The sequence below is a fragment of the Doryrhamphus excisus genome, chromosome 5 (assembly GCF_030265055.1).
Source record: "Doryrhamphus excisus isolate RoL2022-K1 chromosome 5, RoL_Dexc_1.0, whole genome shotgun sequence".
Classification (NCBI taxonomy): Eukaryota; Metazoa; Chordata; class Actinopteri; order Syngnathiformes; family Syngnathidae; genus Doryrhamphus; species Doryrhamphus excisus.
Window position 1 is genome coordinate 8327497 of NC_080470.1, and position 25787 is coordinate 8353283.

Consider the following 25787-nt stretch of genomic DNA (forward strand, 5'->3'; position numbering starts at 1 on the left):
TATGATAACATTCCTAACATTAGGATTTTTTTCTGACCGTTTTCAGCCACTGATTTGTTATTATTATTCATTTATTTGCATTTTGCTTTGTAATTTTATAGAAAGAAAATATTTATGGTCTTGTGACATGAGTCAGAGAATTAACGACCATACACTGAATTAAAAAAGTGCATTTTATATATTTATTTAGAAAAAATACTTTAAAATATTTAAAATACTATAAAATATTTTAAATACATGTATTCACTTACAATGTGTTATTTTATATTGTTCAAAAATGACTGTTCAACATGATTTTTTTTCTCTTCTTTCCAATAAAATAAAACATTTTGGAGCTCTTATAATACTGACTTATAATACTTGACTTTTAATTTTTTCTTTACATACGTCAATCATTATGCATTCTAAAGTGTTATCAATTGCAAATGACATGTTCTTTACCACACAGCTATTCCTCGTCTGCTGTAGTTAGTCCTGGTGATGTAGTTCATTTCATATCATTCCTGCTCAAAATCTATGCCCTTCCGAGCATCCATTCAAGTTTCTGAGACCAAGATTGCTTTGAAGGTTTCTTTGAATTGACTCAAATATTGTCTAATGTTGTTATAGTTTGTATACATGATTCTGCTGTTTATTTCTGATATGGGTAAAAACGTTTCTGTCATGATCTATAGCTTTCTCCAACCCCCGGTTGTTTGTGTCAGTGAATGTAATAGAAAGTAAAAAATAAAAAGTAAATGGGTTCATCAAAGACCGTATTAAATTCAAGCTTTTTAAGAAGCTACCCACACAAGATATATTTTGTAGCATGTGGTGCAGGATGCAAACACAAATGGCTTAAAAGTTTCACACGGTAGACATGTTTGTTTTGGTTTTGCTGCTGTACACTTGCACAAGGTGAGGAAAAGGGGGTGGGGTTCCAATTCTAAACTGTCTTGATGCAGATGGGTCAGGACTTGTGGTCTGTTGCGACTCTTACATTGAAGTCTTCCAGAAGAAAGATTTGATCTTTTGGAGGTACTTCAATCACTGCCTTTTGTAAGTCTTTCACAAATGTGGCTTTTTTTTGTATGGAGCACTGATGGCATGTGCTATTGCTGTCACTTGAAGAGTTAGAACCTATAGCTGCCATCTGCTGTATTGTTTCCTTGCCACTAAGTAGCAAGCTGGAGTGCCCTCTCCCCCTTGTCATCATTTGTTTAACTGTGGTTGACCTCTGGGCTTTTAAACGGAGTTTCATCTGTTTCGATGTCTTCCCTGATCTCTTGCTGCTTGCCTAAGCTCATGATGTGGAGAGAGTGTGTAGGCCACATTTTACTCGCCCCCTCCCAACTTTGCTGGTTTTCTCCAAAGGAAAGGCCGAGTCAGTACATTTAGAAGTTGTAGGCGCTGCCAGTGAATAGATTGGTTTCCCACCCAGTTCACCGTCTATGGGGCCCTCACGTAGGATTTTCTGTCTGGGTTTACTCCCTTAGACTTTCACACTCCTGTGTGGTCTACAAGGCAGCAGAAACAGATGCAGCTGGTACCGTCTACAGTCAAATGGTAGCAGTCGAGACTGAGCCTTCTCCCAAAATGTGTTAACTGGAGTAAGTGAAACTGGATTAAATATGTACAGTATTAAGGGGATATTCAATATAACACAAAACCCTCAACAGACTATACAGTTCCATGTTCACGTACAGTAAATACAATAATTTCTGAACTATAAGCCGTTACTTTCTGCACACATTTTGAACCCAGCAGCTGAAACAATGACATGGATAATTTATATATTTTTAGTGGCTAAACAAGCGGCTACTACTACCCATTTATGTTAGCATGTAGTTATGGAAAGACACGTAAAATAGATTGCAGATTGCAGTAGGTTAGGTTTATTTACGATAAAATAACTACAGTTTCCATGATGCTTAGAGTGCCGATATAACATTCTGAAAACATATGCAGCGATTGTGCTTTGAGCTGACTAATCTTAAGAAGGTTTAATCAAGTGTAGTATTACTACAGCTTCTGCTTGGACCACAGCAGCTGTTGAACTAAGATGAAAAAAAGGCATCTCACGTCTCAACCACCAGAGCACACCAAGTTGAGGTAGGATTGTAAGGTTTATAATGAGACGTTACTTTTAAAATATCACCTTAAAGCACTTCTTGCAGGTGGCCAAGTCTGGATTAATTTCGCACCAAAATGACCCACCAATAGCTACATTTTTTGGTATAGTTACTATCGTTTATGATCATTGTGATTTGGTGCTTCGGTGTTTTGATACGTATCAGTAAGCAATGACATGAGAAAGGAGCTAAGTAACAAATATATTAAGAGCATGACAAAGTTAAATCCTTAACGTAACTCCTTAAGGAATTGAAAATAAATCACTTTCTAAATAAATGGATAGGCTGGAGGGAAAAGTGGATGATTTCAAGAAGCAAAATGATTAAAAGGTTCGCATAATATTGCAAATGATGTGCATTATTAGGGAAAAGTCTATGCGAATGAAGAATGTGAAAGTGACTGGGTTTCAATGATGTTGCATCAATAGGGCAACATGTGGCCAACTTTCAGTTGCAGTCAAAGGATGCGGAGGTGGATGTCAACAACATTGATAGATGAATTCCAATGTATGAATAACGATGAATAACACCAACACACCTGTCATCATCATAACGTTCATCAACAAAAAAAAACACGGTGGTATTGCTGAACCAAAATAGAGGTACAAAGGTCTGACAAAAATGCAATGCAGACATCACCAAGAAAGCATGCCACTTACATAAGGAAGCAGGAGAAGATTTAAGGAACTTGAAGTTCCAACTTCACATTCTACATGTTGATGTAACTTGAAGTCAACAAAAATCAGCAATAACTCAATAATACAGATATGCCAAATTCAGGAGTAGTATTTTTAGTACAACTACAGGGACATACTGCTGACAAGCCACACAATAAGACTCACAAGTAAACAAGGCTAAGAAGGTGGCAGGTTACTGAGCAATTTTCGTTTTAAATGGAAGAACCTAGAATTTCAATCACAGTGTACACGAAGAATAATTCAGTGATCAGATCATTTTTCTTGAACAAACATTCAAAAAGAGAGGTTACTGAGAAAGATATTTAATCACGCCACTACATGGAAAGCCATCACTTACTGATAATATCTAACTGCTGCCTCTGACTAATCCAGGAGTGGAATTTGAATGCAAAACCTTTCACAACATGATTGGTCAGGTGTGCTCTTGCTACATAACATTGATGACCTCATCAGGCAAGTTGACAGTCGTTTCTAACCGTCATGGAAAGGCAACTGTCTATTCATCTGAATCACTGGAGCCATTGTTTGAGCTTTAGTGACTGATGACGTATAGAAATATGCAACATGTTTCTGGCAAACGTCGTTATGCACATCTCCGCGCTGGTATGACAGTCATCCAAAGCAAGACCAAACTTCATTCATACCACGGATCAGCAGTTGACAGATAAAGAGGTGTGGTGCATCAACAGAGTTATTTTTAGACTTCAATGTAATAGGTTTACACTTCCAAATTTCAACAAATAGATAAACAGCTACACAATTACAATGGCTATAATTTTGCAAGCATCTTTACACAAAAACAAGGCCAAAGTTGAGGCGCTTTGATTATATGTGATTAAACTCACCCAGGTACTATAACACTATTCCTGCCCGTTTGGAGGCAAGAGAGGCCACTAAAATGATAAAAATCTTGTGTACACCTTGTGGTTCCAACAATGTTTAAAAAAGTATGGGACATAAAGATTTCACCTATGAGTGCCATTCAGTTTGGAACTGAATCCAGACTGGCTGGACACTGAAGATGGGTCATGGATGAGTCTTTGATTACCCAAAACATACAGCCAAGGCAACAAAGGAGTGGCTCAAGAAGATGGAGTTGATGGAGTTTCCAAGAAACAGCCTTGAAATCTTCAGGTTTCCATCCAGATCTGTAAAGAGGACTGGACCAAAATCCTGATGTGCACAATCCTGGTCACCAACTACAGACATATCAGATACTTATTTACTTTTGTTTTCTGGATTTTATGTTGCTGCTCTTTCAGTAAAAAGAAAGCTGACTGACTCTTCATGTCAGCAGGTGATCAAATAATTATTTCCCCATTTTTGTATTTCTTGCAGGAAGGTAATCTTGGCCTTAGGGGCATTCCAAATACCCAAACAGTGCGATTTGAAACAAAGACAAGTGGGGCTGCTACGTTGTACAGGGGTATGACAGTGGAGCAGTATTGTGAACTCCCATCATATCTGTGTATGATGGGAGTGAGACAACAACAGATAGGAAGACAACTTCCCATTCACCAAGACTTATCCTGCACTTGAGGATGCAGAGCTGTCACTCGGCTAGTAGCGTTTTGTGGCCTTAAGCGACACATGAACTTGAAAGTAAAGGGCTGGGTTGCGTTAACTTACACACACACACATACTGTATGCACATGCACAAACACTAACTTACCATTATAAAAGTATATTCTTCTGTATTGATAAACACAGCATCGATTCCCAAAAAAGAAACCAGGAGCTCTGCATTTCCAAACAGCATCTGACCAAGACCAGCTGAGACACTAAAGGCAAGCATTTAGGCTTTGTCCACAAGGGAACAGTTCTTTGGATTTTTCCGATCCCTGACCACACTTGGTTTCTATGGCTGTCGACACCTTAGCACTTACCCCTCGATTTAAGGACACCACTTGATCCTTGTCAATGCGCAAAACCTAGAGGTAAGGGGTAGAATCTGGATTTAGCCTAAGGCTACTCCAACTCTAAGCATCATCATGGGAAATGTAGCCGTGTATGTAGTTTTAAAAAACCATATACTGTAGATACTGGTTATTATGGGGAAGATGCATTATTAAAAAAGTTACACCTGATGGCAAAAATGTTCCTGCTTTTGTGCACAAATAATTATGCAAACACTGGACAAAAATTCTCCAAACTGGAATCTTGCAAGATGTACCGGGGACTTCAAAGGCAGACCCTGAAAAAGGTTATTCCAGTATTATTTCGTTGTCTCAAGACCTGAAGACAGATCCAACATAATCTTAATTGCATCATGCTTACATACAGTACCCGCTAAAAGTGTTTGGACATATCTTCTTGCATGAGCAAGTGAGTATGACTGGCACTATAAACGTAGAACCTGAAAACCAGATAAATAACATTTGGCACATGTACAAAACAACACACCTCTGCAAATACAACAAACAGAGGACCAATGTCAATACTGGCAGAAACCCAAATGCTGACAAGCCGAGACTGACAACTTGGCAAAGCCAAAACAATGGAACCTATCAGCAGCCATGACAGGCTGGTGGAGATTGCAACTCATCTGTAGCAACATTCAGAACAAATCTGTCAGCTTTCAAAAATACTTTCTTTTTTACATTTGAACAAATGTGGTTATACTTGTAATTATTATTTCAAACACTCACGTCCACATCCACTAAACATTACTATTACAGATTATTTATGCTGCAGATTCTATACAATCATCCATGATTGAAATCGGACGATAATGATGCATATCGATACATGCATACAAGCATGCACACACAAATTGATGCACTTCTACAAAAAAAAGTGCTTGAATGAGCAAAATTCCTGAAGCGTGCACACACATGATGACAGGTATTTCCACTTGAAGACAGCAACAATGCTAAGCTGTGAGCCGGGTGTCATAAACTTCCTGTCTAAAAAGGTCAGGGGTTAAACACTTCAGTCTTTCAAGCTCTAAATAAAGACAATAAACAATGGAACAGGACAGCCTGTTAGAAGTTAAAACTTCTTGTCAATATATTTGCAAACTGAGCTGCATGCTGTGCACAACACAAGCTACATCTACATGTGTAGATGCATTTAAACTCTTTTATTATGGGCTGGGTCACCTTTTTTCTTTTTGGAAGAGATTTTTAAGAAAACACATTGAATTAGTGCTGCACAATTCTGCATGAGATTGTGAATCACAATATTCTCGATTAGAACTGATATTGCGATTCTCCGGGACTATTTACAATTCTCTGTTTTTGGTATGTGATTCTTCCATGTGCTTTCATGGTATGTGACCCCAGGAGGCAGAGGCAGGAGGAAAGTGCAAGTAAATGTCTTTCATAATAATATTTTGCAGAGGGGCAAAAGGAAATCCAACAAATGATTGCATTAGTGTGGACCATTAGAATCAAATTTAAACCATCTAAATTCTAACATGAAGGCGAGATTTAATCTTTCACAAGCTAAACATTTAACTGCTCTATGATGAAGGCAAATCCAGGTTCCTGACAGTAACCACACCACAACCTAATGAAGAGATAATGGAGAGAATCGATGTTTGGCTGATGCTGAGATTGCGTCTACTTTTACAAAACACACATTAATTCATGTAAAGTGGTAGTAAAAACAAAATTGTTGCATTTATATTTTCTATGACTGATCCAATCTAATGATTGAGATTTATTTTATATTCAGAGTGAACACAAAAAAAGACCAAGAAAGCACCAATGTATGCGTAGTGATTCCATCCAGTCAGTCATCAGGGGCCCTACGCTAATCCTCCAGCATCACTCAACTGGATATCTTCAGTAGATAGGCCAACTGGATTTAAATTGAGAGTCTGACAGCTAATCTCGGCCACAACACAGCTGAGAAACCTTATATTTTCTCGGAGTAGCAGCCATAATACCCTCGAGGCACACAGTGATGAGAGACGGGCGCTTCACACCTACCGTGAAATGGAGGGTTAATCTGGCGGCTCACATCTTCAGTGAGACTATCATGAGGTGCACACAGGTATAATGTGTCCAGTGTTGTTAAGGAGACAAAGATATTCCACTCATAAACAATTAGAGCTGCTTCTGACTGAATGATGTGTACTTTATTGCTGATCACTGAACACCCTTGCTTACAAGTAGACTAAGAAGTAGCTTATGCCACATCCGGTGTGCACCCAGCATTTGATGAAGTCCAAAGTCGAATACAAACCACATGTGCGAGGTGGTTTGAAAGGCAGTTCAAAATGGATTTTGGCGTCAGTGCAGCGTACTGTTTGCGTCACTTGCGGCGGGATACACGCACACACACAAGCAGGAGTGACAATACTTGGACACCATAACAGCACTAAGAACAATAACGTTGGTGACATGGACATGTGAGACTGAATCCATCACCACAAGTATTTCCTCCAGTCACTACTTTGCAAATGTCTCCAAGCCCCTCACTGCATGTTCATTTAGAGCGCAGCTCATTGCACTGCTATTTGTCAAAATTCTGAAGTTTCTTGCTGACTATGGCGTACCGTTCAATTTACCAGTCCATACACCACCACTTGTCGATACAACTATGTAGCAACATACAATATGGAATGGCAGTGTGGAGTGAAATTAACTCATGGACAGTTCACTATTTAAATGACAAAAGACTTACCACTTCAGTTGGACGGAAGAATTTTGGATCCACCTTCACATGCACCACTCCTGTCTCTTGACAGCGTCCTACTTCATTCTCATCCTTCCCTTCCCACCTGCAAAAACACATTTTTCTCACATCTAGTGGAAGGTTTAACCCCTCTCGCCATGGTTGTGGTCTCGCCAAATGTTGTGTAGGCATCAAATGTTACCTACGCTTTTATCTAATACAATGTGTACACCAGGGGTCTCAAACACACGGCCCGCGGGCAATGTTAATGTTAATGTTTGTGCGGCCCGCGCAAGTTTGATATGATTAATTATTACGTTTGATTAATGTTCATGTTAAAGGTTAAATAACTGTTAATAGTTAACCTCCCTATCCATGTGGAAGTGGTAAGTTTTTGGCTATTAAAGTTTAAAGGAAATAACTTGAAGGCTACCGTTTAGGTCACTAGCTCTCTAGTTTGCGAGTTAGCATGTGTCTCAAGACCCTGCAGTTGTGCAATATGTTGTAAATAAAAAAATATAAATGTATGGTGACAGCTGACCGAGACAATGGATGAGATTAAATAGATCCCGACCCTTTGCCTGGTGTGGAGCAGGCTAACTCCGCAGAATAAATCTCCATGGTAACTTATGTCATAACATATCCCACTTTCCATTCTCCCACTTTTGTGCAACCAGATCACAGATGGCTTGAGCCAGAGTAACCAAGATATCCCGGCTTAATCCCTTATCCTAGTTTTGTGAAGCGGGCCCCTGACCAATACAGACTACTTTCGGAATCACTGAAATGTAAGTTTCATCATTTTGTATTATTTATCAAAATTTCGTCTTTGTCACAAAGGTTTTCATAATACAAAATGACCATGCGCAAAGTGGCTGACATTTGCATCAATTGTGTAACACACCATACACACAGCTAGAAAGTAGTGCACTTGCTAGCGGGTCGCATGCTGGAACATTGGCACAAAGAGACTGAATCACTGACAGGAGGGTTCACTCAGTCTGTTCATTCTGCTACAGAACCAACGTTCCCAGGTTTTCAGACAGATGCAGAGTGAACGCTCTTGTCATCCAGCCTGTTTGGTAGAGAGAAGCCATGAAAACAAATGTGCATGCGGATTTCAATATATTGAGGATGGCCGTGCATTAATTGATTTATTGATCATCGTGACAGGCCTACCAATGGGTGTCTCCATATTACAAACTGACATTTCTGATGACTTATTTAATTAACTAATTGAACCAGAAACTAATTGTGCTCACAGGCATGCATGTGTGTGTGTGTGTGTGTGTGTGTGCTTACACAATAGTTTTCCCCACATGTTTGAAGGCTCTTTCCACAAACTCCCTCACACTGTGCACCTCCCCTGTTGCTATGACAAAATCATCTGGCTCCTCCTGTTGCAGCATTAACCACATAGCCTAAAAGAGAAAAAGAAGACATACACACAAAGTTTAATCTCAAAAGAGATCATAATGACAGTATTTCTCCACACTAGATCCTGCCCAACACTTCTCTGACTGACAGGAAGTGAACTTGCGACCTTTGAACAGGGCACTTGCCCGTACCTCTGTTCTGACGTCATTATGTGATCTCATGGGACACATACTGTGGGAAAGAAGGCTAAAGCACTCCCACAGGCCCACTGAGCTGCTGGCATACACAGAAACACATGGCCAATGATATACATGCACACAACATATTTTCACACTAGTGGCCACATCTTAAAAGAACCCAGTATGTCAGACTAAAAGTGAAATGCCAAACAACTGTCCCCCCGTGATCTAAATACTATATATGGGACAGTCGATCAGACAGTCAAGGGTTATTTTAGCTGAATCCAATCTAATTACAACTGTCACTTTTATGGCAAATGATCTGAAATCAGAGCAGGAGGGTTTGGAGGGCGAGGAGTAAACTGGCGTAACATATGATGTCATATGAGTTATGACGATAACTTTGTGTCAAAGTGCACACTGCATGTGAGTGCAGAGGGGATGTCAAAAATAGCCATTTTTATTACCATACTAATTTATTTGCCATCTACATTTGTCAGAAAGATCATGGATGGGTTTCACTTGCATTAAAGAGAATAAATACGTGACTCTTCTTCTTTTTATTCCGCCCCATTTTTGACCAAAAAATTGCAATTTCTTCCATGACAGAAATACATATTTATATTTTCCTACTGAAAATTAACTGACATATTTTATTTCCACACAGCACACATTTCCTAACCGATTCAAAACATTCCAACATGCAATTCCAACAATAATTGTCCACTTCCCAAAGGACCTACTTTTCCACAAATTCCAGTTCTTACTTCTTCCATTGTTCTCAACCAATTCAAACTGCTTCAATTTCAAAACATTCAGCTAATTCGTTCAATATTCAGGCCTATTAATCAATATTCAGGACACCTATTTATAGATTAAAAAAAAACTAAAATATATGCTATATATAGAATTTTTTTTAGTAATAATGACAATAAAAATAATAATGATATTTATCTATTATGACTTAGACAGTCTGTACTGGCTTAACTGTGGGTTTTCCCTTGTATAATTCTCAACATCTTTTTCACAAGAGAGAGAGATCAACTCCTTCTTTCCCTCCCTCCTAATTTTCCACCATATTTCTTTCTTCCGTTTTCCTCCTTTGACTCCCTATGCCGGTCATTTACGCCTGCTCTGCTTCACTATTTATTGATAAAAAGCCCAAAGGTTCAGCCCTTTGACCTACAGCTTCCTGTTCATGTGGTCACAAGATAATCCCAAACACAGGCCTCAGGTGCTGCAGTATACAGACAAATGGACTAAAGCTGGAACCTCCATATGCAACCTTTCACATCTTTTAAAATGTTTTGAAGATTACAAATAATGTCTTGTAAAGTGTCAACGTGTCTGATTAGGTTTCTGTATGTAACATAAAATGATTTATATTGGATACAGGATCGCAATAAAGAGACTATGCAGTGCAGGATCTAATTAGCGTTCTGATTTAAAACAGTACCTCAAAAAGTATATACACTCCTCGCATTTATGAAAATATTTTATTTGGGGATGTTCAGATCAGGGTGTTATTTGGTTTTTATTGGAACACAAGCTGCATAGAACATGGGTGGAAGGATGGCTGGTAGAATGCTGTCTATGTCCACTAGAGGGAGCCAGGGCAACCAAGAGGTGGGCTGATGTCATTTCTCAGGTATACCCCTTTGGGTGTTAAGTCACTGTGTGATGAGTTTAGTCTTCTTTTTAAGATGACACCGTGAATCAGACTGTTATATTGTTATACCGTGATATGAAATGACCTCTTGCGATCTATTGGCTGATGCCAAAGAAACCATTTCCTCAACTCAGTTGTAGTAACTCTGAATAAAGAAGAGATTAAAATTTAGCCATAAATTAGCTGCACCACTGTATAAGCAGCAGGGTTCAAATTTTAAGAAAAAAGTAGTGGTATATGCAATAGAAATGACATGATACTTGTGGACATTTCTGTAGAATAAGTTTACAGCAACAACAACATTGCAGCAAAAATTAAACATTGTGTTTCAATTTTCAGTACCACTCAAACGTTTGGACGCACACACTCACTGTTAAAAATGAGGTGTGTCCAAATGTTTGACTGGTCATGTATATCTGACATTACATTAACTGCATTTTACCTAACACTCATGAAAACATTATAGTATTCACCCACTGTCCCTGAGACTGCAGTTATCAAGTTGGCCCACTTTTAATTCTTTCCATATGCCGTGTAACATAGAACACAACTAAAGTACTGTTGGAAAATCCCTGGTACAAACCAAAGGAAGCCTGCTGACTCAAATTATGCGTTCATCTGTCACATTCTGCACTCTTACCAAAGTAAAGCCAAAAGCAAACAAGGTTAGTGGTCCCAAATCCCATACTGGTTCACAAAGTTTTTTTGCCAGGGCCCCCCCTCGGTGCACAAAATAGCTGTGGGCATCCCCACAAGTACCAAACACATACACACACATATTCATTTTCTGTCCAGTAGTGGTAGAAAATGTACAGTAAAACATAATACCACTTTGCTTTCATGTGAAATGATTTAAAAAAAACATATAAAAAAATATAGCTATGCCATACAGAAAAATTGAAGGATGTAAGGGCCACTTTGATACATTTTGTACATTAAAGATACTAAAACCCATCCAATTTTGATTAGTATACTGTTTTATATCTTTATGTAACAGGTGACAATAGTTAATATCTCAATAATAACCAATTGAATTTTACTTTTAATTATTACTTTAATTGGTTGTAGTCCAATAAAGAACAAGCTGCATCCTGAAAATTGTACGCGTTTTCTCATCCACTTTAAGAACCACTGATTTCGGATGAACGAGATGGGTTTTCGGAAAAAAAGAACAGCCTATTCTTGGAGAGAAAAATGAATGGGGAAATGAATGCTGAATGGCGAATATGCATAGATTCACTGCAGACAAACTCAGGGTCTCTCTCTCGCTCTCTCTCACACAAACACAATTCTTGCAGAAGTCTGCTCACTCACACACACACACAGGAAGTCCTTAGCCAATGTTGTTTCCATGCTTTTGCCAAAGGAGAGCAAGGTGTTCCATAAAGACTGTCATTCAAAATTGAAGCCTAAAACACATAATGAAAATTCAATCATCCATGCTTACACATGATACACACACTCAAGCCTGGTCCAGGTGCATGTAATTTGCACAAGACTGCTGATTCATGGAATTTGTTGATGGCATCGCATCTAAAACAAAAGAACAGGGAAGAGGCTCTTTTTCTTAACCGCCCCTCCATCATATGCTATGACAGGTTCACAGTGATGCAAGGGTGTAGCAATTTAACCTCACAGCAGGAAGGCTCTGGGTTTACTGGGTTTACTGGGTTTATAATAACTCAACAATAGCATATACAATGCTTGTTTTTACTTCCATTTTTTATTAGCTGAACTCAATATTTCTTTGTTTACAAATCTGTCCAAATCTGTGTTAGTACCCATATCGGCAGATAACAGTGAAAAAGCACGCTATGGGTATATGCCAATACCAATTTATAACGACGATTATTTCTGCCCCGTTGGAGCATCCGGAACAAGCACGTCTGCTGCGTGTGGGACTTCCTGTGTTTGTGAGAGTGATATAAGTTTTGCACCCTGCAAATCATTCCACAAAAAATGTCTCACTGGGGTGGCGCTTTAAAAATGATTGATTACCGTGGCATTTAGAGGGCGACACAGGGTGTAGTGAGTGGATGTGATCATCTGTTGGGCAGCGGCTAATGCCCCGGTCCCAACCCGTTGTACTTGCAAATGTGGGCAAAATGTGGGGATGAGTACCACCTCAGTACGGATTTGGGAGCATGCAGACACTTTGTAGCACTTTTAGTGCAGGAGGAACTTTTGTTGTGTGCAGTGCCACGTCAGGCTATGGATGACGTGTGACACTCTGTGAGTCAGAAGTGGTGGCCGTGGTGGGTGCACATCAGTTTCGCCACTTGCCCTGTTGGGCGGTCAAAGCCTGCCTTGAGCAGGGTCTTTGACCCACCTGAGGTGGTGTCGTTTGCAACATTAGCTGTACTATTACCTGCAGGCTTCTGAATGGCCAAAATGCTAAATGACATCAATGTGTCAATGTGTCCTTAAATGGACAGACATTTTTTTTTAAATGCCACTGGTGTGGATCAATGTTTTGTTTTTACACAGCACTTTATTTAAAATATCTGTGTTCGCGTGGATAGGGCCTTACTTAAGACAATAGCTTCATGTCATCACCACATACAGTTGCTGGTGTGTCAACACAGTGAGTGTGAAGTGTGACCAGAATGGGCATCAGACTTGAATGCTGTCCCTGTTGAAAGGTGATAGCATCAAGACACTAGCACATGGTCAAATGACACTGTGACACTTGATTGAACAGTCAGTGTCAAAAAAAAAAACATTTCACTTGGTTACATAGTGTCTAGTGTTTCCGGTAAAGCTGAGTTTTCAGGTTATAGGTTTTCAACATCGAGAGTCATCACTGAAAACCTTGGTGACTGTCTCGTGTTTTGGTAGGGGGTAAACTTGCATGTCACAATACATTGTACACATCATAACATCTGCGCCAAACAGATTGAAGGTTAAAACAGCAGCTGGTCTGCTGACAACAAGGTTTCTTTTGCTGTTACTTAGATTTTGATGGGTTGTTCTTGACAACGTATTGTTTTTCACGAAAAAAAAATATGGTGCGTCCCGGGACGCTTGGCTAGTGATTTTACTGCATCCTTTCAGTTTTTAATCTGTCAGCATCACTGGAGCCAGTCCATACTTTTCCACACTCGCATAGTGTAGAAGAGAAGAGTCATCAGTTTTCATCTTGAAATGACATTAATGCCTGAACATCCCGCCCTAATTCCCTAGGATATCTTTAGCTTTATTAAAGCATCCTATGAAATAATTTGGGATAGAGATGCACAAGTCAGTTCAATCTAAGTATGTGATGCTTCAAAGGACCAGACTGTGCGGAATTGCAGGTATTTTTTTTTCTAGAACTAAATCATATCCCCATGTTCTCCCTTCAAGTATCCCACAGAGAAAGCAAGCCCAGACTGCCCAGTGCAAACCTCTGGTCTCTTTCTTATTGGAATAGTGGGACCATGCACAGAGCAAATGCCTGGCATATTTCCAGGACAAGGGAACTATCCACATATATAGACAGGGAAAATGGGAAACTATGCCAAGTTCAAATTTAAGACATTTTTGCAATATTAAATTTGCAAAGCTAAAAATGAGAATCAGATGAGGTTATAGTTGGAAAAAAGGGATCTAGGTGATACTTTCAGCATGGTTTGGATACAGATTTAAGCTGTTAGGAAATATATGAGAGTGTGTTGTGACTTTTGAGTGGTGTAGACATGATACCGCTGACTTTGTAGGTTGATCCACTCACATGCCTCCTGATGTGTGTGTGTGTGTGTGTGTGTGTGTGTGTGTGCTTCTGCATGTAGACATGAACTCTTTCAAAAAAGTGTGCACCGGTGTCATATAGTAAATCCGCCAAGGGGTTATTCCTGCTGCAGCCCACCCTTTTCAATAACAGTCACTGCAAGGGCTTGAGGTGCTGGGCGGAGAGCTACTGTACATTGCTGTAATAGAGCACAGCTGTCTGTACATGTGTGTGTGTGCAAATGGTGTATCATTGGGTTAGGACAATCGCAGAGGTTCCATGTCTAAAGAGTGTGTCTAAATTGACTACATTTAAGAAATGTATATATATATATATATATATATATATATATATATATATATATATATATTGTACTTTTATGGATGGCATGAGAAAAAAGTATTATTGTGTTAACGGTTCCAAAATAAATTTTCTATGTCTACAAAAATAGGTGCCAAAATAAAACATTTGACTCAGCTTTTTTTTCCCCCCACTGCAAGGCAACAACTTAACGTGCCTCAGTTCTACTCACTACGGACGATATTTCACTCACAATGTACAACTGGGCACTATGGAATATTCCCCTTGTTCTTTAAGTCAGCGAGAAACGTCTCCGCATGGCATACAGTGCCAAGGAATACAACACATAAAAGATGTATGGCCGTGCAAAGTTATCCTTTTCACAGGAATAGGTGCAGAGTCTTCAAGATCTATAAAGTTTTCTGTGCGGGTTATTGTGTGTGATGCTCTATAGGATACCACAATACAATACAAAGGTTTGAAAAATTAGCATAATAGTTCCCCTTTAAGGCATATACAAAATAATGGATTTCTTCAAGCAAATGTAAATTTGGAAAAATTACAGCATTGTGGCTGCACGGCAGTCAAGTGGTGAGCGCGCAGGCCTCACAGCTACGAGACCTAAGTTCAATTCCACCCTCGGCCATCTCTGTGTGGGGTTTTGTGTGTTCTCCCCGTGCATACGTGGGTTTTCTCCGGGTACTCCGGTTTCCTCCCACATTCCAAAAACATGCTAGGTTAATTGGTGACTCCAAATTGTCCATAAGTATGAATGTGAGTGTGAATGGTTGTTTGTCGATATTTGATTGGCTGGCGACCACTCCAGGGTGTACTCTCGCCCGAAGACTGGGATAGGCTCCAGGACCCCCGCAAGCCTTGTGAGGATAAGCGTTAGAAAATGAATGAAATTGATAGCATTTTGATGACAGGAAGTCGAAATATTGTGGAATTAACGGTAAATTAAAATGATTTTCCCTAAAGTGAATTATCTTAAGTCAAAGTGAGTCACCAGCGTGAGCACCCCTGTTCCAACATTTAGTTTGTTCCTATGCACATTGTGAATGAAATAAGACTGTTAACTATATGAACCAATTGGTTGTTCATTATTAAGTGAAATGTTATATTTATTTTCTCTTGTATTTGTAAATGTTCTTTAAGCAAGAAAAAATGTGTTTTCTTTTGTCATGAAATTCCCCCCACATTACTTCATTATACTGATGTACTGTATATTGTTTGTGAGAGTTGTGACAAATAGGATGAGGAAAATATATAACAGGGAGAGAGGACAGGGGGCAACAAAGAACAAAAAAAAAAAGTCAGCATCAACAGCAGGCTGTGTGAGAGCCAAGGATGCCGCTCTGTGTTTTAAGTCTGTGGTTTCACTTTGGAGTTCTTTTTTTCTCCTGGGAAATAAAAACATTCTTGTTGTTTCTCCAAATGAGCAGCCAGATGTGCAAGAGGGGAGGAGAAGGAAACTCCCCCCACTGTCAGACTGAATTTAGTGGCTGAAAAAAGAGACCTCCAACACCAGCTCTTCTTCTAGAGAAACAGTTTGCAACCTCTGATCCCTCACCCCTGACCTGAGGGATGAGGAAGAGTAGGTGGAAGAGCTGAAGAGCTCAGAAAATGAGAAGTCTATCGATACATGCATGATGATATTTTTAATTGCTCAAACAAAGTTGAGTGGAAATGTTTTTATATATTTTATTTTACTGTGTTCATAGTCAGTGTACTATAACATTGTGTATAAAGAAACACGTTGGCTGCATTTTATAGTTTGGACTTTCCTCCCTCTCAGTATATATGTACAGTATATATGAGAGTTGCAGCTACTAAATATTCTGGTTTGCTGAGGGACATGAGAAGGCCGTATGATTTCTGTGTTAACAAAATCATGAAATTAGCCAATAAACATTTAATCTTATGTAAAACGTGGAATCTTGCAGAAATTTACATAAAGTGAATGAAATGCTGTCATTGTGAGTGGGAGTTTGTGTGAGGATGTATTTGCCTGCATGGCAGACATCACAAACGAGAGTCAAAACGGCAAAAAAAAAAACTCTGTAATTACAGAGTGAAGGAAGCAAAAAGTAGCGAGGTTAGCTACTAGCAGTTTAGCAGAGCATACTCATACCACAGTGTGAAAACAACTCAGGCTGTATGAGTGTGTTGACGACGACCATTGACATTGTGCAAGTTCCGAGTGAAATAAGGATAAGTGACAATTGTTCTTGCTTCCAGATCGTCACCAAATACTGTCTAATTGTGTAAACAAAATTGGGATGTCATACAAAATATCTTTGCTTACATTAGATTAGATTGACAGCAGCAGAAAGATTCAAAGCACAATAAACCAAATGCATCTACAAGAAAGATAATCTACGATGAAGAAAATCTACGATAAACATATTTCTAATATACAATGAACCCATGACATAAAACCTCGTCAAGTGAGTAAAGTATGAGATGACCAAGTCCAAGAAGGACATTGCTGTGAGCCGCTTCACTGACACTGATTTTTATCAGAAGGAACTTTTGAGCTTTTGAACTTACTCTGAGTACTTTTTCCTAACTCTCTCACGACAAAACATGCCTTTCAATGACATACTATATAGGATGGATATATATGACTCAAACATTCAAACATGCAGTAGTATTGGATACATATCGGATATATATCCACATACACATGACGTATGTATAACCTTGTTTCCATAATGTATAATATAACTGTTTTCAAATGGGCACAATGACATATCTTGCAATCACATGACTTGTGCAGTAGACACATACAGCTAGAGCTGGGCATGCAGCTCATATGTGGAATGCAACAAAAGCTTTTTAGATGTCAGTATGCATAAGCTCTACATACTGTATGTAGTGTGATACTGAAAAATTCAAACAAAACATAAAAAAAAGATGATTGTCAATGTTCACAACTTGAACAAATGCAGACAAAGATGTTTGTGCTTTGAGATTCGTTATGAATATGTGTTGACATGCTTTTTGGCTGGCAACTTGACATCAGTTCTGACTGTTGCAAAGTGGAGCATAGGGGAAGAGTGGTGCTAATACTAAGACAGACAAGACTGTTTGTAAAGGAGTTGCAATCCTGTCACAACTCACAAACCTGCTTTCACCACTAAGGATTCGATTGAGTTTGGTCAACACTGTACAGGCATGCAATCCTCACGCATGATTTCACACAGACAAGCGCACGCACATCTGCACACACGCTCATTCACAACAGTCAAGAATAAATACATACACTCGAAATCAAAATTTTAAGGCCGGCTGAAAAGTTGCAAGAATTTAAGAATTTACATTTTGCACTATTGGATCTTAAGGAGTTTCTAAGTAGAGCTTCAAACTGCAAAGGAAATGGGAAAGACACAGAAAAATTGGTTAACAACCATTACATTGAAACTGATCAAAAAATTTAAGACCACCATTCCATCCATCTTCTATACCGCTTATGCTCACAAGGGTTGCGGGGGTGCTGGAGCCTATCCCAGCTGTCTTCGGGTGAGAGGCGCGGTACACCCTGGACTTGTTGCCAGCCAATCACAGGGCACATATAGACAAACAACCATTCACACTCACATACATACCTATGGACAATTTGGAGTAGCCAATTAACCTAATGTGCATGTTTTTGGAATGCGGAGTACCCGGAAAAAAACATGAATGGGGAGAACATGCAAATTCCTCACACAGAGATGCCCGAGGGAGGACTTGAACCGTGCAGCCGACCACCATTCCATAAAAGTCAAATCACCTTTGAAATACAAATACAAATTTCTAATAAGGACTCAATAATATGTAGCTGTGCCATTCTTGTTAAATCACCTGAAATTGGTTTTTGCATGCATTCCTAGTTTCCGGAATCATACAGTTGTTAACATTTACAGCAAAAAACCCCAAGCACTCCCCCTCCAACCTTCTATTATGTGTAAACACACACACATATTAAAAAATCTTTTAGTTAGTGTATTCCCATGCAGAAGTGCATCCTAGCAGTCTGAGATCAAGTCTGCAATGCTTCTCACAGGAGCTCTGACCTTTGCATTGCCATCCCGTGCTGCCCACACCTTTTAACCTTTCCATGCTTTCATTCGTGGGATGAGGACACCGGAAGTTGCTGGATGGCAAGACCAATGGGCTGAATTATGGTCCAAGCCAGAGCTGAGTCAACATAACAGGATTTTTCATGCAGACCAAAAAGCACAACGATCATAATTATAGCCAATAACTGAAGCATAATGAAGATAGATGGTGACAAACTGGCTAAAGCGATACAGGAAGCAAAACTATGACACATCTCTACCACGCAGAATTGAAAACAAGGAGCATCCATTATTAGTTCATTGACATGAGTTACATTTGGCACTTGGTTGGCACGGTAAAATTGTCAGCTGCAATGCTTATTTTACCTAAAATGTTACTCCAGACCCCAATATATTGTGAAAACAATATATTTGTCTGTCTGATCTCAAATGAGACAAAGTAGTTTTACACTTTTACTTTCACCATTTACTTCACACGATAATCTGCAACAGAACACAGTAAAATATACTCACAATTCAAAGCAAATATGAAACTAACAATAATGGCAGAAGTAACATGTCAGGGGTTTGACGCAGTGAACAAAACAGTCACAGCTGAAACACAGGGCAGATGGGTTCTATTTTGGAAGCCGATGACCAAAAATGCATTGCTTCTAAGAAAATTATTTTGAAACGCGAACTGGGCATAAAGTCAAAGCTTGTGGGCAGGGAGAACCAAGTCTTGGATAGAACAGACACAGTGATGGAGACCAACTATGAATAATATACAACAAATTTACAAATTATAACCACAGTGCTTTGACCAGGGGGTCGTGATGGTAATGTTGCACTGTGTCAATTACTTGCCATCAACAGTAGACGGTTGTTCCTCATTTACTGAGGTTAATTGGTTCCAAATCCCAGCCAGTGAATTTCTGCAAGCTTGGATTCAATATTAATAAACGGAAGCTACCATGTTAACTTCGTAGCCGCTAACTAAAAAAAAACATGTTTCAAACCAAGTGATGCAGGAGAGCAAAGTAAGAAGTCAAAAACTTAGCACATCCACTGGGAGAAAAGTTGTTGCAAGGGACAACTGTATTTTAAACACATTGAAAGCCTTGAACTGTATAGCTGCAACTGAAAACAAGAACGGAACAACCAAGAAACTTGGTCTTTGCAAGATACTTTCAAAAAAAATAGAGTGTCAATTATTGTGATTGCCCCACCAATATTTAAAAATTAGCACAATAGTATAAAATAGGGGCGGCACGGCGGTCTAGTGGGTAGCGCGCAGACCTCACAGCTAGGAGACCAGGGTTCAATTCCACCCTCGGCCATCTCTGTGTGGAGTTTGCATGTTCTCCCCGTGCATGCATGGGTTTTCTCCGGGTATTCCAATTTCCTCCCACATTCCAAAAAACATGCTAGGTTAATTGGCGACTCCAAATTGTCCATAGGTATGAATGTGAGTGTGAATGGTTGTTTGTCTATATGTGCCCTGTGATTGGCTGGCGACCAGTCAAGGGTGTACGCCGCCTCTCGCCCAAAGATAGCTGGGATAGGCTCCAGCACCCCCACGACCCTCGTGAGGAAAAAGCGGTAGAAAATGAATGAATGAATGAATGAGTATAAAATAGACAGTATATTGAAATGTAAAAAGTAAAAAACAAACTAGAATATTAACCAGAATTTTTCTCAGCCTCGGATCAGAAACTAAATCAGTTGTATCACACTGGCATCACTACGATGCCAGTCTGAAACTTAAGAACAGAACAGACATGTTAGAATGTGTCTTTCCCAAGAGTCTATACGTTGAGGTTGTGCTGGCTAGGCCAGCGACAAAGAAAGCAACTGTGCTGAGCACAATTCATTGCATTTGTGAACATTGGATGTAAACAGAAAGTGAAAACATGCTTCTTCATTCATCACTTTGTTTCTGGTTAGAAAACACACGCACACACTAATTAGCTCTCATTATAGTGTGCGGGTTCTTCTGTTTAGTCGCTGACCACCGTCTGTCCTCTTTGGCCCACAGACGTAAACAAACACTTACATGGTCCTTTCCCTTGAGTCATGAAAGTACCAGTCAAGAGAGTACCAAGTGGTCTTTCTTCCACATGCCTCCTGCCATTCCAAAATAGCAGTCACTCACATTCACACATAGACAAATGTCATTACACCATTTCATCATTTATCAAGTTGTATCACCTCAAGCACAAACATCTGAAAACGGGACAAACTGAGGTCAAATAAGGTGCAACATCAGTTACAATGCCCTGAAGAAAAAAAAAACTATTAACGTTTCCCGTCATCGCTGGCTGTGCAGTTCACACATCAACCTCTCACTTTATTGCAGTTTTTAAAAAATGTATTAACTAATAAATGATCGCTGTTTCATGGTTGACGACAGCCATTCATCAGAAAATATGCATATTTAAGCAAATTATGATTGTTCTTTTCCCCAAATTAAGCATTTTCAAGCAAGTCACAAGACACATGACAGCCAAATTCAAGATTAATTTTGCACTGCTTTTTGCAATTTTGGGGGGGATAAAAGTCCCAAACTGTATTTCATCAAATGTCCAAATTTTCACCCTCAAATGTGATTAATGATCCACCACTCTCACCAATCACCAGTGACAGCCACTGTTTGGAACAGCGATTGGCCAATTTGTCGAATTTTTAACCATAACTGGTAGGGTTGAACGATAAACAAATACAACTTGATTTTTTTTAGAAGGAGTGATGTCATCATGTTTTAAAGGGATAGTTGTTTTGTTTTTTTTGACATTTGCAGTCCTTCATCCACATGGTGAAACTGTATTTTGGGGAAACGGTTTCTAGGGTGGCAAAATCTGACAATGGTGTCTTCTTGTTGCTGTACGGAGAAGCAAACCTCTACTTTCTAAATTTACAGAAATTTACATTTACATCACCGCCCCTTTGCCATCGCATGACCATAACTGAGCAGCTGTTTACTTGTCTTATACTCCAAAGTGATTTGCAGAAGTAAATCCACTTCATAGTAAGTCGAGACAAGCCGGGGAAGCAGAAGACGATGGTCCTTGTCCGCAGGCGTTATTTTTTTGTATTGTTTTGGTGTGTTTCATGGTTTCGTTTACAGTGCCACATGTAGGTGTGAATTACATCATTACTTAAGTGGGCCTAAGTGTAATTATTAAAAATGCATTGAAGCACAATCCAGGTTTAAGCCCTATATATACACAGTTATATATTATAATTGGAAATTATATTTGAAATTATAAAATGAATAATACACACAGCTAATGAAAATGATCAATAGAACAATTAGTATCTGAGTTACGATCTAGCTTTTTTTTAAAATAATAATAATAATAATAATAATAATAACAGATAATAATAACAGCTTCAAGTCTGTGCCTGACTGAAATAGATACCCAATACATGGCTGAGATTATGCTCAGCCAGACAAGCGCCTTCAGACGTTGTTAAAGCAGACACACAGCACGCCCCTCCTGCCACCCGCAATCCATCCATAGCCAATTAGAAACTATTTCCCTGTCTTGGGTGGGGTGAGGAGAACGAAAGGGAGGACGGGAAGAAAAGCAGTTGCCAGCCGAAAACAGACACACATGGTTCTGCTTAGAAACTGTCAGTTATTTAGATTTGCCATGGTAACTTTGAGCTTATACTGGCTAAATGACTGTTTCAAAAGTGAGATGAAAAGAACAAGATTGAATCATGATGAGAGTCCCCTTCAACAGGATAGGTTGTTCATCTTTGTGTAGTGTTCCACAATTCTGGGCCTGTGTTTCTCTTCTACATCCACCTCAGTTAACCTCAGCACCTTGGGCTTCTGTTTGACTTCCCAAAAGCTGCTTTCTGAAACTGGATACATGAAGTGAGGAGTTGCCTGATTGACCAAAGTTAGAAAGTCAGCAGTTCCCACAGGAAACCTGGAGCATCTCAAGTCAGGGTGCTGCTATATGAAGCAGGATGCACACATGTAAATTAGACTACAAAATTAAATACAGTTCCAGCAAAGTTTAACCACAAAAACATAGTGGCTTTAAAGAAACACTACATTTGTTGGCAGGTAGGCCCACAATTTATCAGTTGCCAAGTGCTTGTAAAAGACTAGATTTAAGAATATGGCTACCAACAGCATATGGATTTTAAGAAGCCTTCACACAGCATAAACTTTTTACAATGAACAATATAAAATTAAGTGCGGATACAAAGGGAGTGAGACTAACCCACAATTGTCACATAAATTAAAGATACTATTATCACACAAAAAAACAATGACCCCGCACTGATCTATAGTTAAACCTTCTTCCTGCTACCAACCACCATCAACTTTTCCCATAACATAATACACTTCGAGAGGTCTTCTGTTAGACATGATAACCCGTTAAGCCTTTCATCTTCACAGCGACACGCACACACACAAACACGCAAGACACACATTCCAAACTTAATCACACACCTTAACTCATAGGGAAACATACGCAAACATCGTGGAAACACACAATTCGAAACAGTGATCGCCATCTGATCCTAAATGGATTGATTCCATTGTCACTTCCATCTTCCTCTTTCCTCTGCTTGCTGTTGTCACTATGACTTCAATAAAAACACTATGTCTGTCACCGTCTGCAGGACATGGCATTTCCTTCAAATCTATTTTTCTTTTGAGGGTGTTCAAGGAAGCCTAGTGGAAGCCTGAGAAGGATGTCAGCCTTGGCTGAGTTGTAGGAAATCACAGTGTATTGTATGGCCTCACAGCATGCAGCTTCTCCTTATAGTATCTCTAGTTTTATTCTGGCAGCAATTCATAGCATTCATAGCATGTCACAAATTGCAAAGTGGCAATAAAGAGCACTTGGACCATACGGCAAAGTTCATTGTGCCACAGTACAGTGATGGATAGATAGCAAGGGAAAAGGGGTTATAGCATGTGACTGCTGTGACTTTTATTACCAAAATGTTCTGTAGGCCTTGTCCACACGAGAAATCTCCTGAGATTTTTATTTCCTTTTGGTAATTCTGTCCACAATGTTTGTTAGTAAATAGTTGCATCCCGATGGGAACCAATCCCTGGGTGAAAACAATGTTAATACACAAGGCACACCTACGTACGTGTGGCGCTGTGAACACAGAGGGAAACACGTGACACACCAATCTATACAAGAAAGAACGCATTTGTATCAGACCGCCACCTTCCGCTTTCCAAGGTCAAGACCTACCGCAAAGTGGAATTACTCCTGTGAGACATTTGGGAGTTTGAGACAGCAAAAACATCAGGAGAATGTTAGACTGGGGTGAGTCATTCTAGTCCAAATATTCAGATATTATGTTGGTTTGTCGTCAAAGCTAAAAAAAGTGGGTTGCTTGCTTGTTTATTTCACACTTAACTATTTACAGGAGCTTGCAGGTTAGGTTGATCATCTTTTGAATCAAACTACTCAAGACTAAACATAGTTGCAACTTAGGAACAATAGTTATTACTAAATGCCAGTGGTCTCTATGGGCTTCTCTCATTGAAATAATCTGAATAGTTGTGACAGTGATATTTGAATAGCCTTTAAAATGATATTCATGTAGTGCCTTTCATTGTCTACTAAATTTACTAGTTATTGAACAATTTTAAATTTTTACAATTTTTTTCTACCTTCCAGGCAATTCAAAGTGCTTTGACACTGTTACCTCATTAAACTGCTGATGGTGCAGCATCAGGAGCAACTGGAGGTTCAGTATCTTGCTCAGGAATACTTTGACATAGTCACAGGCATATTGGGATCGGGAGACAGCCACCTGAGCCATGTCACTAGTGAAAAGGGGGCTTTGTGTATATGTTTGTGGTCTTTGAAGCGGTATGTTTTATCAATAGTGTTTTACCTCCACGTAGTCTTTGGCATGCCCCCAATCCCTCTTTGAATCCAGGTTGCCCAGCCTGAAGCTCTCCAGTTGGCCAAGGTGAATCTTTGCAACAGAGCGGCTGATCTTTCGTGTCACAAAATTCGACCCTAAATAAAAAAAAACATGTGTCATATTCTCATAATAAATAAAGTTAAGCTTGACGTGACAAATACGCCTCTAAGATGGTGGCTCATTTAAGTGGGGTAGGAGATCCAACAATCCAGTCACACACTCCAAAATAAAATCAAAACAACCAGTCTTAATTCACATTAGGTCAGATTATTATGTTTTAGTTTATTAGTTCATTTTAGAGTCAAACTTGATCATTTTCTCCTGTAATTGAAGGTCTTAGTGTAACATGCCAAGTGAAATATCAAACTGAGTATATTGTACCAAAGAACCCAAGGGGGTTCCCAATGCATGCCCCCAAATTCAACAAGACCACCAGGGTTTTTTCCAATGCAGTGTCCTTTTCAGAACCACATGACACCTGATGCACTTCTTCTGAAATGGACACTGTTCATATTCAGAACCAACACACATGGCTAGATAGTATTTGTGGGAAACCAAATGGCTCATAATTTCTATCACCAAAGGCCTGGGTGTTTTGGCGGAACACTCAGGGCCGGTGTCATGTTCTCTACTCAAGCTGTGGTAAGAAAACTGCTGTGGAGAGTCTGCTAATAAACGATGCAGTTTTCCAAGCAAAATAAGACATTAGCAAGCTGAAAATGAAACCCAAATATTAGGGTGTCAGGTCGACTAACACACTCTCTTAGTTGAAAGAGTGTATTAGAGCTGGCTTGGTTGTTCCGTTTTGTGCTTAAATGGCAAAAATAATCACCCTGATATGTGGAAATAGTTCGAAGCGTATTCATTTAAGAGTGATCTAGTTTAATTCCATAAACACTTTTGATGTACATTAATCTACCCTAATCCTGAACCACTTAGAGACATCTTAAGGGCTCAGACATACTGTTTTTAAACTCATCATATGTTAGATGACTGTTGCTTTCGTGACTTTTTTTAACTGCACCCATCCTGGCCATAATAGTACAGCTATAACTCGATACAGGGTCGCTGTTACTCTGACATAGAGCAGGGCCTCCATTTAGCCTCAGGAATATCGCATGAACCCAATCATGCAAATGCTCCAAATTTGTAGTAA

At 39.4% G+C, this 25787-nt stretch overlaps 1 protein-coding gene across 1 annotated transcript in view; it reads right to left on the reverse strand.

Moving 5' to 3' along the window:
- gmds (GDP-mannose 4,6-dehydratase) overlaps positions 1-25787 on the reverse strand; it is a 55714-nt gene that overhangs the window by 14775 nt on the left and 15152 nt on the right. Inside the window, exons 7-9 of the mRNA XM_058073865.1 lie at positions 24599-24726; positions 8735-8853; positions 7442-7538 (exon numbers count right to left, since the gene is read on the reverse strand). Of these exons, the coding sequence (XP_057929848.1) occupies positions 7442-7538; positions 8735-8853; positions 24599-24726 (344 nt within the window). The remainder of the gene's footprint in view (positions 1-7441; positions 7539-8734; positions 8854-24598; positions 24727-25787) is intronic.